At 36.5% G+C, this 15,619-nt stretch overlaps 1 protein-coding gene across 3 annotated transcripts in view; it reads left to right on the top strand.

The window, feature by feature from the left end:
- The window catches only part of LOC103682235 (programmed cell death 6 interacting protein), a 73,081-nt gene that overhangs the window by 32,740 nt on the left and 24,722 nt on the right, over positions 1 to 15,619 (top strand). For all 3 annotated transcript variants that reach the window (XM_040636988.1, XM_008711830.2, XM_040636990.1), the window contains 4 exons: positions 4,042 to 4,264; positions 5,286 to 5,409; positions 7,277 to 7,454; positions 14,452 to 14,563. In XM_040636988.1, coding sequence (XP_040492922.1) covers positions 4,042 to 4,264; positions 5,286 to 5,409; positions 7,277 to 7,454; positions 14,452 to 14,563 — 637 coding nt within the window. The remainder of the gene's footprint in view (positions 1 to 4,041; positions 4,265 to 5,285; positions 5,410 to 7,276; positions 7,455 to 14,451; positions 14,564 to 15,619) is intronic.

Raw genomic sequence — 15,619 nt, 5'->3', positions numbered from 1 at the left:
CTGTCTTCACCTGGGTGGGGGGAGGAGAGAGAGCACGCTCTCTGGTTCATGCTCCTGAAAAGGGCACTAATCCCATCATGAGGGTTCTGTTCGCATGGCCTCATCTAAACATAATCTTCAAGTCCCATCTCCAAGTACGAAAACTTTGAGGGTTAGAGCATCAACATACGAATTTTGGGGGCGGGGTGAAGAGTTTAGTCCATAGCAGCAGGTATACCTTAAACTTCTAGAAATGGGATTGCTGATATAAAAGTATAATACATCTATAATTTATTATATATTATACTTGGATCTTTGATCCACTTCGAATTTATCCTGATAAGTGAAGTATGGATCCGGTTTTTCTTTTCCCAAATGGCTTATCCACTTATTCCCAAATAATTTATTACAGTGACTTTCTTATTCCACTGATTTCAGATTCTGGCTTTATCACATGCTAAATTTGTCATATATGTTTGGGTCTATTTCTAAACTTTTTATTCTGTTTCATTGGCTTATCTGTTCATGTTTCAGTTTCATACCATTTTAGTCATTGACTCTTTAGAGTGTTTTAATGCCTGATAGGTATCATCATCTCTCATTTATGATTTTTCCTGATTGTTCTTTTGTTTATGCTTCTGTATGAATTTTATTTATTTATTATGGAAAATTTGAAAAAAATATATAAGGTAATGAATCACTATCCATTGCCTAGCTCCAGTGATTATCAGTATTTTGCTATTTGTGTTTATTTCCCGTTCCCCTCTTATTTTTTTGGAGTATTTCACATATTTCATCCTTAAGTACTTTACTGTGTATCTCTAATAGATAAGACTTAAAAAAACAAAACAAGACCCTAAAGCTACAATGTCATTCCACCTAGCAAAATTAATACTGATTAATACTAGTAATGTAATATTATCCAAACCTAGATTAGTTTTCCCGGATTTTTTTCTATACTGTTTTTTCACAGTTGGTCTGTGCAAATCTCATACAAGGTCCTCACATTGCATTTGGTTGATGTGTCTTACAAATCTTTAATTTGTAATGGCCTCCTTCTCCCTTACTGTCATTTTGAATTTTCCTCACTCTCTTGTTTCGTATGTTTCTTAAATGATATCTCTGGTGTCTGTTATCCCTTTTTTGTTACTTGTGTAAATATTTCAATCTTTTTAAGTTTTTCAGTCTTTCTGAGTTTTTCTTCATTTCCTTGCCTGAGTTCTGTCAGTTCCTTTTCCACATTCTCTTGCTATCTGCTATTCATCCACTGTTGTCTGGACCATCTGGTCCTCTGTTCATATTTTGTGTTCTTTTGATACTATGATTATACCCTCAAGGTTTTTAGTTCTTAGTTTTTTTTCAACATGCTGTTTTCATCTGCTTTGTGACAACATTTCTTTGGTGAATTTTCATTACCTTTTGAAAACTTGGTTATGTGTTCATTTTCATCCTTTTCCTCTTGGTTTCTTTGTGTTGAGGCAGATGGGATGCCGTATCAGTTACTTGTATTTGAGTGAGATTGATTTTAATAGAAGAATAGCAAGAGGCTCCTGAGTGGGGGAATGGCGCCTGATAGTATTCCAAGCCTCTTTATGTAAGGGCGCCCTCCTCAGCTTTGCATCTTTGGCTCTCAAAGCCTAGCCTGGTTGAGGAAGGACTCTTCTTACTCGGGATCTGTGTTTCCCTGAGTTCCTCACAGCCTTTGCTTTGCAGGGTGGTGTGTCTGCTTTGAGAGTATGTTATTTTGTTGGCCTTTTCTGAGTGCTCACCCCCTTTCTTCTTTCTCCCTCTTTTCACTCCTTTTGTCTGCTTCCCCCAGCCTCTCTGCCTTTGATTAATCTGCGTCTTGCTCTCAGCAGTTCCCTCTTGGGATGAGGCCCCTCAGCATTCCAGTTTTTCCTGTGACCCCCTGGTGGCTGACACGGGCCATTTGGCTTTGCCTTTGTCATCTGTTGGCACTTGTTTACCTCTTCCCATTTCATCGTTTTCATTTTTTTTTTTTTAAGATTTTATTTATTTATTTGACAGAGATAGAGACAGCCAGCGAGAGAGGGAACACAAGCAGGGGAAGTGGGAGAGGAAGAAGCAGGCTCACAGCGGAGGAGCCTGATGTAGGGCTTGATCCCATAACGCTGGGATCACGCCCTGAGCTGAAGGCAGACGCTTAACCGCTGTGCCACCCAGGCGCCCCCCATTTTATCGTTTTCAGATTTGCTTAGCAGTCCCTTTTTTCTCCAGTGTTCAGTATATCTTACGGCTCTAGGACTAACTTTGCCATTTGACCACGTATTTACAAATAAAATGTGAAAAGTGATTTAAATTTATGCATTTTCTGTCTCCTAGTTTACATTGAAGATGCAGCTTTTGTTTTGCTCTATTGATTTTGCACGTAAGCTACCTCTCTCATTGTTTAGAATAGTTTAGTTGACTTTTTTAGGTTTTCCTGGTATACAAATACATCATCTGTAAATGATCATTTTTTTCCTTTTCTAAATTTTATATGTCTGATTTCATTTTTTTGTCTAGTTGTTTTGACATATTGGACGGTTGTTGATGACACTTTTATTTTGACTCTAGGAATGTTTCTTATATTTTTCTGCTAAGTATGTTAGCTTTGGGTTTTATCATGTTATCTATTTTGATTTTACTAAGTTTTTCAAAAATATCAGTGGTGAATACTGAATATTATCAAATGCTTTTTCAGCATCTATGAAGATAATCTGATCTTCTAAAATTTAAATGTATTATTTGGAGAATTATATAAGTTCTTAAACCATTCTTGTTTATCTGTATCATTAAACCATTCTTGTAGTTCTGTAACTTTGGTGTTCCGTACTTGCTTTGTCTCCTGTGGTCACTGTACATACATGTTCTCTGTATGTCTGAGGATATTATATATTCTCTAATTGTTTGATTTTGGTAAATCAAACTCATTGATTGTGTTGTTCAGACCTTCTATAATCTTACAGTTTTTTTGTTTATTTGGTCTGCCCTGTTGAGACAAGAGTGTTAAAATCTTCCACTCTGATGAGGGGTAGATTTATCATTTTCTCATTGTAATTGTTCATATACATAGAGACTTATTTTAAATACAAAATATAAGAAGTTTTATGTCTTTCTGACAAATTGGCAGATGTTAAGCATTAAGTACTGAATTTATCCTTAATGATGCTTTTGGCTTTATTGCCTATTTCATCTAATGTTACTGTATCTGAAACCACCAAAGTAATACAGTTTGAGCCCTAAATTTATGTGAGGCATATGCTCAATCTTATGAATTATAAGGGTAGACCTTTTTTTAAAAAAAAAATTCCTATCAATGCTGAGATAACATGCTGCTTCATTGAGTTCCTGTGTTGGCTGGGTATTTTTTTTATGATTCATCCTTTCACTGTTGGAGTAGTTATTTACGGTTCCTGCCTCCGTGTAAGGTGGTGAGGGGAATGTTTCTCAGTAGATAGTTACGTCTCTATGTTTCAAGACCCCTTTCTCAGGTCTCCATGAGAGCCTTTAATGTGTGTGTGTGTGTTTCAAAGATTTATTTATTTGAGAGAGAGAGAGTGAGAAATAGTGCATGCACAAGCTGGTAGAGGGGCAGAAGGGGATGGAGAGGAAGAGGGGAGAGAAGCAGTTTCCCTGCTGGGCAGGGAGCCTGATGCAGGGCTCAGTCCCACCACTCTGAGATCACCACCTGAGCTGAAGACAGGATTCAGATGCTTAACTTACTGAGCCACCCAGGCACGCCACTTTTAATGTGTTTTAATTGCTAGTCCTTTGGGTTACAGAAATATTTGACAGCCAGCCTCCCTTGGTGTCTATACCTATTGACCCTTGGATTTCTTCTACTTTATAGGTAATTCACCCATATATTTTAGAGGAATGCCTTCTATGTTTATTCTTTATTTTTGGTATTTTGGTATTTTGTGATGGGATAATTTCTAGGTTATTCTGTTGACCACATTGCTGGAATTGCAAGTCCTCAAAGATTGTTTTGAAAAACCAATGCTTAGATCCTTGGTTGAGAAAAAGAAAACTTTTTTTTTTTAAACATTTTCTCTTTAGCATGCAGCAGAATTGATTAAAACAGTGGCATCTCGCTATGATGAATATGTCAATGTGAAAGATTTTTCTGACAAAATCAGCCGTGCCCTTACTGCGGCAAAGAAGGATAATGACTTCATCTATCATGATCGAGTTCCAGACCTTAAAGATCTAGACCCTATTGGCAAAGCCACACTTGTGAAATCTACCCCAGTCAGTGTACCCATCAGCCAGAAATTCACTGGTATGTCAAGTACTCAGATACGCTTTAATCTTACTCATCTTTTCCCCAGTTTAATCTGTTTTTTTTTTTGTAGCTAAAATCCTATAACTGCTATTGTATGCTTTGAATATGATTTGCATTCATGTTGTTTAAAATGAATATGAGAATAAATATGAAGTGTATCTATAGTGAAATTTCAAGATGAAAAGTAAATGGTAATAAAGTATATGCATACAGCAGAGTCAGAGAATTTGAAACTGTGTTTGAATAATGATAGACTTTAAGCATTTTTCATTTTGTTAACATTTGTTATGTTAAGATTCTGCCATTAAAAATGAACATTCATAAATATGAATTTAAACATACAAAGTTATGGAGTCCTGGTTGTATGCGATCAATGTTATCCTTGGATATCATAGATATATTCAATGTATAGTAGTCTCTAGCTGAGATCCTAAGGATAATACTCCGGGAAAGGGTGATTATCCTACTTATTCATTTTAGCAAACAAGATGTGTTTACCATGTGCGAGGGACTCTTTTAAGTATAGATACTAGCTCAGAATTTATATTCTCACCACAGTCCCATGAGGTGGGTACTGTTATTACCCCATTTGATGAGGTTATTGATGCACAGAGTGCTCAAGTACTTTGCCCAATGTTGCAGAGCTAGAAGGTGGTGTGGAAGGAGCTGGAAATCAAACCATGGCACTCTAGGCTGCTTAATCAGTTTAATCAACAAGTGAACAGTATTTTCTTATGTGTAAGTCTTCTTTATCAAAGATCTTTTAATGTCAATGACAAACATCTTAAAAAGTTAGGAAAATTAAGTTCAGAGAAAAAGAAAGCTTTCATTGTCATGGTCCTTGAATATAGTGATCTAAAAATGCTCTTCATTATTGTGCTTTTAATAGTGATTTGGTTTTGATTTTTAAATATTTGCAGACTTTTTATGTAAATATTGGAAAGGGAATATGAGCATTCACTTTACAGATGGGATTTTTGTCTTGAAATTTTATAGAAATTTTCATTCCTCATTTTAGATTTGTTTGAGAATATGGTTCCTGTGTCAGTGCAGCAGTCATTGGCCGCCTATAATCAGAGGAAAGCTGACTTGGTTAACAGATCAATTGCTCAAATGAGAGAAGCCACCACTTTGGCAAATGGGTAGGTAGAGCTTAGCTTTCATAAGTGTATCTCTAAAATTCTCATGTTTTCTATTTGACTGTTCTGTAACTAAATAGTTTATGAACATTTTAGTTTTCTGAGCTTAGAGCTGAATGTCAAGAATATGTGAAATAGCAAATACACATATGCACTTCTTGTGGGTATTGTTTTTATTAAGCCCTAGCAAATGTATTTGGAATAAATTTGATTACTGAAACAAAGTGAGAAATTTTGACTACTAATTTGCATTTTAGGAGATATTTATTTGAGGGAAATGAGAAGTAGAAATGAACTTGTAAGTTAAGATACATGGTATATTCAGTAGTCTGAACCAGTTTTTGTTTCTGGTGGATTAAGGCTAAAAAAAAAATTCATTGGTTTTTAAAATACCTTAAGTATAATTTTCAGTAAAATGTAACAGACTACACCTATTTTAAATGTATAGTTCAGTTCTGATAAATGTTCATACGCATGTACCCACCACCACCATGATCAAGATCAAGAACATTTCTATCACCCTAAAAAATTCCTTCATGCTTCTTTCACTTTAGTCCTTCTTCCCCTGGCCCTTAGCCACTGCTCTTTGCTCCCTGTCACTCTAGGTTAGTTTTACTTTTCATACAGTTCAACATAAATGAAATTATTATAGCAAGTATATTGCATTATATGTACATTATAGTATGTAGTACATTGTAGTATTGCTGCAGTATATATAGTATGCACCACAGTACATACTCAAAATGTGTTGAACTTCTTTCACTTAGCATAATGTTTTTGAGATTCATCTGTGTTGTATCAGTTTGATCCTTTTTTATTGCAGAGCAGTATTTCATTTTATGGTTAAATAGCAGTTTGTTAATTCTGTATTCACTGTTGGTAGACATTTGAGTTGCTGTGAGCACTGATGCACACATCTTTTTGTGGACATGTTTTATTTCCCTTGGGTATAGCTAGGATTAGAATTGCTGAGTTGTGTGGTTGGTGTATGCTAACTTCATGCAGAATAGCCAGATTGTTTCCAAAGTGGTTATTCCAGTTCATATTCCCACCTGCGCTTTTTGGGGACTCTGTACCCTCAGCAGCACTTAGTATTGTCAGTCTTTTCACTTACATTCATTTTAGCGTATATGTAGCAATATCACATTGTGGTTTAATTTGCATTCCTGTGATTACTAATAGTATTGAGTAACTCTTCATGTGCTTATTAGCCATTTATATATCCTTTGTGAAGTGTCCGTTGAAATTTTTTGCTCATTTTTTTAAATTGAGTTTTTCGTGTTCTTTACGTATTTTAGAGCAAGTCCTTTGTTAGATATATGTCATTTGAGATTTTTCTTTCTTTTTTTTTTTTTAAAGATTTTATTTATTGCTCAGCAGGGAGAGAAAAAGAGAGCAAGCAAGGGGGGGAGCGGAAGAGGGAGAGGGAGAAGCAGGCTCCCTGCTGAGCAAGGAGCCAGGTGCTGCGGGACTCAATCCCAGTACCCTGGGATCGTGACCCGAGCCGATGGCAGATGCTTAACTGACTGAGCCACTGACGTGCCCTGAATTTTGACTTTAAATTACTTAGACTGTCTAGAAAGAAGTTAAGTTTGAGCTGTGGCCCAAAGTAGCTAGTATTTTTTAATGTATATTTCTTACTTTTGGCTTTTAATTCTGAACTGTGAACTTAATTTTTTTAACAATTTTGTTTTAATTTTATCATTCACTGATTTTTTTTCCCTCTTTATCTTTGTTTTATTTTTTCACTGATGAGGGTAATCCACTTTTTTGGGGCACTGACTCTGCTGCTATTGATGAAGATATATTGGAGATAGATGTTTTAAAGATGATTTAGACCTCTAGATGACACAGTATCTCACTTTTTCAGGGTGTTAGCTTCCCTTAATCTTCCAGCAGCAATTGAAGATATATCTGGAGATACTGTACCTCAGTCTATATTGACTAAGTCCACATCTGTGATTGAACAGGGAGGCATCCAGACTGTCGATCAGTTGATAAAAGAGCTACCTGAACTACTACAAAGAAATAGAGAAATCCTAGATGAGGTATGTTTTAAGAGATTTGTTTTTTCAAATAAAAACTGTTTTACGCCTTAGTGTCCAGCAGATTAGGACTTGATGCTTTCTTCTATTGGGTTACTCTATATTCTATAGGGTAATACTCACCATCCTGATGAACTTAATGTGGCCCAGAGCCGCCTTTCAGCTTCAAGAGGAATTCTGATTGAGTGAGAATAGGTTCATACATGTCTTAAGGGTATATAAATGCACATTAATAAACTCATGTGACCATGATGTAATATTGATATACTATGAGAAATTACTATCATATAAACTGTTCAGAGCCTTCATAACTAATGATTTCTTTTCTATGAAAGATTAGTTTTCTTGGTAAATGTGGAATAAGACTAAGGAAGTTAGGCCATCAAATGTTATATAAGCCCACTGCATCCATCTTCCAAAAGAGAGGGCATTTTATCAATAGGAATGGAACACTAAAGTTTTTTGGCTAAAGTCAACGTTTGACAGTGTTATTCTTCTGTGCCTTCAGCTCTTTCCCCTCACTGATTCATTTCTTCTTTAATGATAAATGTATTCAAAATGGTTATATTGGCTTTTGCCAGTTTAGTAGTCACATCTTCTAGGTAACTTCCGTTGTCAGTTTTTTATGATGTTTTAATTTTTCAGTTACTTTTCAGAGGATATTGTATTTACATCATTTTCAAGTACTTTGGGACAGGGGTAGAGTACTTAAGTATAGTTGACCCTTGAACAACATGGGGCACCAACCCCCCATGCAGTTGGAAAATCCGAGTATAACTTCTGATTTCCCCAAATATAACTATTCATAACGTACTGTTGACTTTGGAAGCCTCACTGGTAACATAAACAGTTGATTAACACATATGCTGTATGGTATATATATTCTATACTGCATTCTTAGAGTAAAGTAAGCTAGGAAAAGGAAATGTTATTAAAATCAAAGAAAATCATAAAAATCATACATTCATAATATTGTACTGTAAAAAATCCACTTATAAGTGGACCTACAAAGTTCAGACCTGTGTTATTCTAGGGTCATCTGTACTTAAGAGGGTGTGAACCTTGGGGATGAGGATATTTACCTCTGGGCTTTTTTTTTTTTTAAAGGATTGCCTTTTAAAAGGATTATTGTGATTATACTAAATGATACTGTGATGGTGGTGGTGGCATATTAGCTATTGAAAAGGGTCAGGAAACTTAAATGAAAACTTACTGTAGTATGAGCCTGGGGAATCTGATTCATGAGAGGTTCTACATTAATTATGCCGCCAGTGTTAGCTTCCCTTATCTATGTAGATGTAGTCAATAATCAGAAAATTGAAAGCAAACAGAATTGATGTTATATAGTTCACTACCAAAGGCTTGCTGTGCTGAGCTTGCTAGGCATGCAGGATCTCAGACTCCATCTCATACCTGAATCAGGAGTTGCATTTAACAAGATCCCAGGGTGATTTGTGTGCACATTAATATTTGACAGACACTGCTTTTAAGGTCATAGACTTTATTCATACGAATGCCTTATAGTCCTTTAAAATTTGTTGATTATTGGGTCAAGCAAGCTTGTTATCTGTTGTTGCACTTGAAAGGATGTTAGAATAGTAGATAGACAAAGGGAGAAAAAAGTGGAGAGTGTTGTTTAAGATCACACTACAAGAAAGCAGCAAGAAGTAACTGTCTGATAGGGAGAAGACAAACCCTGGAAAATGCAGGTATAGCAAGCCAGATAGCAGTCTGGGGCATTTAATAAGTAGATGTTATAATAATAAACCATTATTGAATATTGGAGTTATATTTGAACTTGATCCCCAGTTTTTATTCTTAACTGTGGCCCTGGGCAGATTACTTAACATCTTCATGTCTCAGTTTACTTATTGAAAAAAATGGGATAATGGTATTTAACACATAAGATAGCTATGAAGTGGGATCAGGCGTGTGCCTGCTAGTTAGTAGTTATTTAAAGTAGTTATTTAAATAATACTATATATCCTTGATTTTCAGATGTCATTGATTAGAAGATGCATATTTGATTTTGAAACAGGTTTTATGGAAAAGAACATTGCCTATTGAAATATTATGTATCAGTTGTGAGGAGCATGTTCATTAGAAATAATGTGTAAAAAGCTTATAATCAAAAAATGGCATCATTACTGTGTATGGTGTATGTCTGTTGTCTGCCTATCTTAACATGAGGTACTTTTGTTTATCTTGATGTTTCTAAGAGCCTTTTGAAGTAGTAGTCACTGTTATTCTTTCAGCTGTACTTGGAGAGTCTCCTTTTTAGTAAGTTGTGAGTTAAGAGAAGTAAGGTTGTGAAGTTGGTCTTCTTTTTGAGTGTTCATTTCTCTCTGGTAGCTTTTAGAAATTAGGTTTGATTTTCAGAAATTTTGAAGTATCCACTAATTTATTTTTTAAATAATAAATTTATCTTTGCTGGGGACCTGTCGGGCCCTTTTAACCTTTGATCCCTGTCCATGGATTCTGTTTCTTCAGTTATTTCTTTATCTCTGCCCTCTCCTAATGAATTTCTCTCAGATGGTTGGTGGTTCTTTTGATGTTGATTGGTTTTCATGTCTTTGAACATTTCTTCTACTTTTTCTCTTTGTGCTCTCATTCTTTCTGGGAGATTGCCTCAGGCCAGCCTTCCAGCTCAGTAATTGGTTATTTAGCGTGCTTTTCAGCCGCTCTCTAGAGTTTTTCATTTTATTGATACCTCTTGTTTTCAGCATACCTAATTCTTTTAAAGAATCTCCTGTATTTATTTCACAACGCATGTCTGTTTTTGAGGTAAAATTTGCCTAACATAAAATTCATCATTTTACCTCTACGGTGTACAGGACAGTGGCTCTTAGTACACTTGCGGTATTGTGTAGGCATCAGCACTGTCTAATTTCAGAGTGTTTCCATCACCCCCAGGGAAACTCCATTCTCATAAGCAGTTACTCCTCATTCCCCCTTGCCCCTACTCTTGGCGGCCACTACTCTGATTATGTCTCTGTGGACTTGCTTCTTTTGGACATTTTATATAAGTGGAATCAAATGGTATGTGCACTCTTGCCTTCTGTCACTTAGAATGATGTCTCCAGGTTCATCCATGTTGTAGCGCCAGCACTTCATTTCTTCTTATGGCTGGCTGACACTTCATTGTGTGGACGTATCACATTTTGTTATCTATTCATCAGGAATAGATACTGGGATGTTTTGCTTTTTTGATTATTAATGCTATTTGTGAACAAGTTTTTTTTGTTTTTTTTTTTTTAAGCACCTGTTTTAAATTCTCTTGGGTAGGGGCGCCTGGGTGGCACAGTGGTTAAGTGGCTGCCTTCGGCTCAGGGCGTGATCCCGGCGTTATGGGATCGAGCCCCACATCAGGCTCCTCCACTATGAGTCTGCTTCTTCCTCTCCCACTCCCCCTGCTTGTGTTCCCTCTCTCGCTGGCTGTCTCTATCTCTGTCAAATAAATAAATAAAATCTTTAAAAAAAAAATAAATAAATAAATTCTCTTGGGTATATACAGAAGAGAGTGGAGTTGTTGGATCATACAGGAATTCAGTGTTCAACTTTTTGGGGAACTACCAAACTGCTTTCCAGAGCAGTGGCACCATTTTACATTCTTTCTAACAGTGTGTAAAGGTTCCAGTTTCTTTACATCCTTTCCAACCCTTAAATTGTTCTTTTTTTTTTTTTTTTAACATTTCATTTATTTGTCAGAGAAAGAGCCCAAGCAGGGGGAGCAGCAGGCAGAGGGAGAAGCAGGCTCCCCACTGAGCAGGGAGCCAGATGTGGGGCTCATCCCAGGATCTTGGGATCATGGCCTGAGCTACAGGCAGACGCTTAACCGACTGAGCCACCCAGGCGCCCCTGATGGTTCTGTTTTTTAATTATGGCCATCCTTGTGGGTATGAAGTGGTATCTCATTGTGGTTTGATTTAACCGTTATATATAGAAAATCCTAAAGTTAATGGTTTGATAGGGATTGTCCTAAATGTTTAGACCAACCTGGGGAGTATTGCTAGTCTTTACAGTATTAAATCTTCCGGTCCATGAATATGGACACAGTGTCTTTCCATTTAGTTAGGTCTTCTTTAATTTCTTTCAACAGTGTTTTATAGCTATTAATGTACAAGTCTTGCACCTCCTTGGTTAAACTTATTCCTAAGTATTTTATTCTTTTTGATGCTATTGTAGATGGAATTGTTGTCTTAATTTCCTTTTTGGATTGTTTGTTGCTAGAGGATAAAGTATAGATAGAGTGTACATTTTGTATGTTGATTTTGTACTCTGTAACTTTAATAAATTTGTTTATTATCTCTGATGGATATTTTGTGAATTCCTTAGGATTTTCTTTGTCTAAGGTCATGTAATCTGCAGGGAGAGATCGTTTTACTTCTTCCTTTTTGGATGCCTTTTTATTTCTTTTTCTTGCTTATTGCCCTGAATAGAAGTGGTGAGAGCAGATGTTCTTGTCTTTTTTTTTTTTTTTGAAAGATTTTATTTATTTATTTGACAGAGATAGAGACAGCCAGCGAGAGAGGGAACACAAGCAGGGGGAGTGGGAGAGGAAGAAGCAGGCTCATAGCGGAGGAGCCTGACGTGGGGCTCGAACCCAGAACGCAAGGATCACGCCCTGAGCCGAAGGCAGACGCTTAACCCCTGTGCCACCCAGGTGCCCCCAGATGTTCTTGTCTTATCCCTGATCTTAGGGGAACGCTTCCCAACTTTCACTTTGTGATGTTAGCTGTGGGCTTTTCTATGAGGTTGAGGAAGTTCTTTTCTATTGCTGGTTTGTTGAATTCTATCTTTCATTCATCCTGGAAAATTCTTAGTTTTCATTTCCTGGAACATTTCTTTTTCCCTGTTGTCATTAGTAACTCCTTCTGGGTTGCTGATTATATTTAAGTTGAATCTTCTTAACTTTCTTTCCTTTTTCTTTTATTAAAAAATATTTTATTGATTTATTTGCGATAGAGAGTGTCAGTGCAGAAGGGCAGGGGGAGACACAGAGACTTCCCACTGAGCACAGAGCCTGAAATGAGGCTGGATCCCAGGATCCCAAGACCATGACCTGAGCCGAAATCAAGAGTTGGATGCTGAACTGACTGAGCCACCCAGGAGCCCCTAACTTTATTTTCGACGTCTCTTAAGATTTCTCATTTTCTGCTCCTCTGTGCTTTATCGTGTGTAATTTCTTCGATCTATTTTCCAGTTCACTGATCCTTTTCAGTTATATCTTAGCAGCTTTTAACTAGTCATTAGCTTCCTAATTTTATTATGTTTTTCATTTCTAGAAGTTCTTCCTGTTCTTTCTCCTGTGTCATAATTTTAATTTCTCTCTTACTCTGAAAACATATTAAATATATTTTATATTCTTCATGTTATAATTCCAATATCTCTGGTCTTCGTGGTTTGGTTCTGTGATTTGTTCCTTTTGCTGTCTCTTGGTGCAGAGTTCTTTACCAAGCTTCCCTTAAAGTTAAAATCTTATGATCCATGGTACATTTGTTAAAACTAAGAAATTAACATTGGTATGGTATTATTACTCAGATTTTACCAGTTAGTCCATCAGTGTCCTCCTATTTCAAGATCCAGTCCAAAATACTCCATTGCATTTATATGTGGGAGTTCTTTGAGGTCTGGGTTTTAAAGTGAATTCTTCTAGAGAATTTTTATATTTTATTTTATTTATTTTTTTGTAGTTAACCTTTTTGTCAGAAGTACATCTTACGGCTTTGTGTCACAGAGGTAGTATGATTGCCAGTCCTAAGTACAGGCTTTTGATTAAGAATCTTAGGTGTTAGGGGCGCCTGGGTGGCGTAGTCGTTGGGCATCTGCCTTTGGCTCAGGGCATGATCCCGGCGTTGTGGGATCGAGCCCCACATCAGGCTCCTCTGCTGGGAGCCTGCTTCTTCCTCTCCCACTCCCCCTGCTTGTGTTCCCTCTCTCGCTGGTTGTCTCTGTCAAATAAATAAATAAAATCTTAAAAAAAAAAAAAAAAGAATCTTAGGTGGTAATTTCTTTTCTTTTCTATTTAGAACCAAGACAAGTAAGTTTCCTTTGTCAGGCAGTCTTCCTTTTTAAAAATTTATCCAGTGAGTGCCACTCATTTGGAAGTATCCCAGTCTGAGGGAGGGTCCTGCCTTTGATGTGACCTCCACTCATAGCAGCCCCACCTGTGTTTCTTATGTCCTGCTCCTGTTCCGTCACATCCACACTCTAAGCCAGTAGTGAACTGTATAGTTGGTGAACTATGGACAGTGGACCGGTTCTGCCTTGTGACCTATTTCTGTATGATTCACTAGTTAAAGATGATTTTTATCTTTTTTTAGAGGGTTGTAAAAAAAAAAATTTGTGACAAATGGTCCACAAAGGTCCACAAAACCTAAAATATTTACTCTAGTGTTTGACAGACAAGTTTGCAGACCTGTGCGCTAATTTGCCTGGGATTAACAGGTACCAGTGCTCTAGCACTTGTTTCTACTGGTAGATGATTAGCACCTTCCTGTGTTTCCGGCCCGCTACTATTCTGTCTTCTCAGATACCCATTCAAAAGTCATTTTATATATGTTGCTTTTTAGTTTGTTGTACTGGGATAGAAGTCTTAAATCTTTGATTTTCATGTGGTTAAATTCATGCTTTCTCTTTGTTTATGTTATGTAAGGTCTAAAGGCTTTCTATTTATTTCAATCTTAAAAAGAATCTTTGTTTAAAGTAGTCTTGGTGTATATATATGGATATACATAATCTCTTAATGTTTCTTCCTTTTTAATTTACTGAGTAAGGTAACGGCTAACCTACCCTTAAATTTTATGACTTTATTAAATATGTTATAACTTGGATTTGTGCAACAAAAATTGTTGTACCATTTTATATTCCAGCCAGTAAAGTAGGGGTATTCCCATCCATTAATTCTCACCTATATTGAGTCTGATCATTTAAAAAATATCTTTTAATTTTTTTATACCAGAAATGATATTTCATTGTTACTTCGCTTCCTTTTTAAAAGTCATTAAGATTATTGGATGAAGAAGAAGCAACTGACAACGATTTAAGAGCAAAATTCAAGGAACGCTGGCAAAGGACACCATCTAATGAACTCTATAAGCCTTTAAGAGCAGGTAAAAATGTGTATAAATGGCTTCCACTTGAATAAATTCCCCATTTTTTTTTTTAAGATATTATTTTTAAGTAATCTCTATACCCAGTGTGGGGCTTGAACTCACAATGCTGAGGTCAAGATTTGCATGCTCCACTGACTGAGTCATTCAGGTGCCAGTATAAATTCCTAATTTGGATCCACATTTTTGCTTGATTAAATTAGGGTCAATTGTAAACCTGTTTTTACTGAAACTGCTATTGTGAAAACACAGGTGTTTTTCCTCAGTTCAGTGTGAGATAAAATATAAATAACAGAGGTAATTCATGTTCATTATAAGAAGTTCAGATTCTTAAAAATTCTAAAAAGAATGTATCATTCTTTTTTTAAAAAAGATTTAGTGCTTGGTAGGGGTGTGTATGCAGAGGGACGGGGAGAGAGGGAGAGAATCTCAAGCACACTCCTGACGAACACAGAGCCTGACCTGGGGCTTGAGCTCATGACTCTAAGATCATGACCTGATCCAGAATCAAGAGTTGGACACCCAACTGGCTGAGCCACCCAGGTGCCCCCAAAATTCTAAAAAATTCTTAAAAAAAAAAAAAAGTAAAAATGACAATCATTCTGTGACTTTTCCTATTCTAAGCCCTGTGCTTTTTTTTTTTTTTTAAGAGCATCTATGTAACCACTAGATATCACTGTTTCCAGGAACTGCTATTAAGCTCTAAGCATATTAAAAAAAAATGAGATCAGGTTTTTTAAAAGATTTTATTTATTTGAGAGAGAGAAAGAGAGAGACTGTGCAAGCTGGGGGAAGGGGAGAGAGAATCTCAAGAAGACTCCCCACTGAACATGGTATCAGGGCTTGATCTCATGACCTTCAGATCGTAACCTGAGCCAAAACCAAGAGTTAGACGCTCAACTGACTGAGCCACTCAGACACCTGTAAATGAGATCATATTGTATGCATATGGTTTTGTAATTTCATTTCACTACTAGTGGGTGGTAAGGGGTGAGTTTTACCAGTTAATTTGAGGCCAAATTATTATTTTTTAAGACTTTAATTATTAAGATTTGT

The sequence above is a fragment of the Ursus maritimus genome, unplaced genomic scaffold (genome assembly GCF_017311325.1).
Source record: "Ursus maritimus isolate PB19 unplaced genomic scaffold, ASM1731132v1 scaffold_20, whole genome shotgun sequence".
Lineage (NCBI taxonomy): Eukaryota > Metazoa > Chordata > Mammalia > Carnivora > Ursidae > Ursus > Ursus maritimus.
Note: the sequence above shows the minus strand (reverse complement) of the source record. Positions and strands in the feature narration are given on the sequence as shown.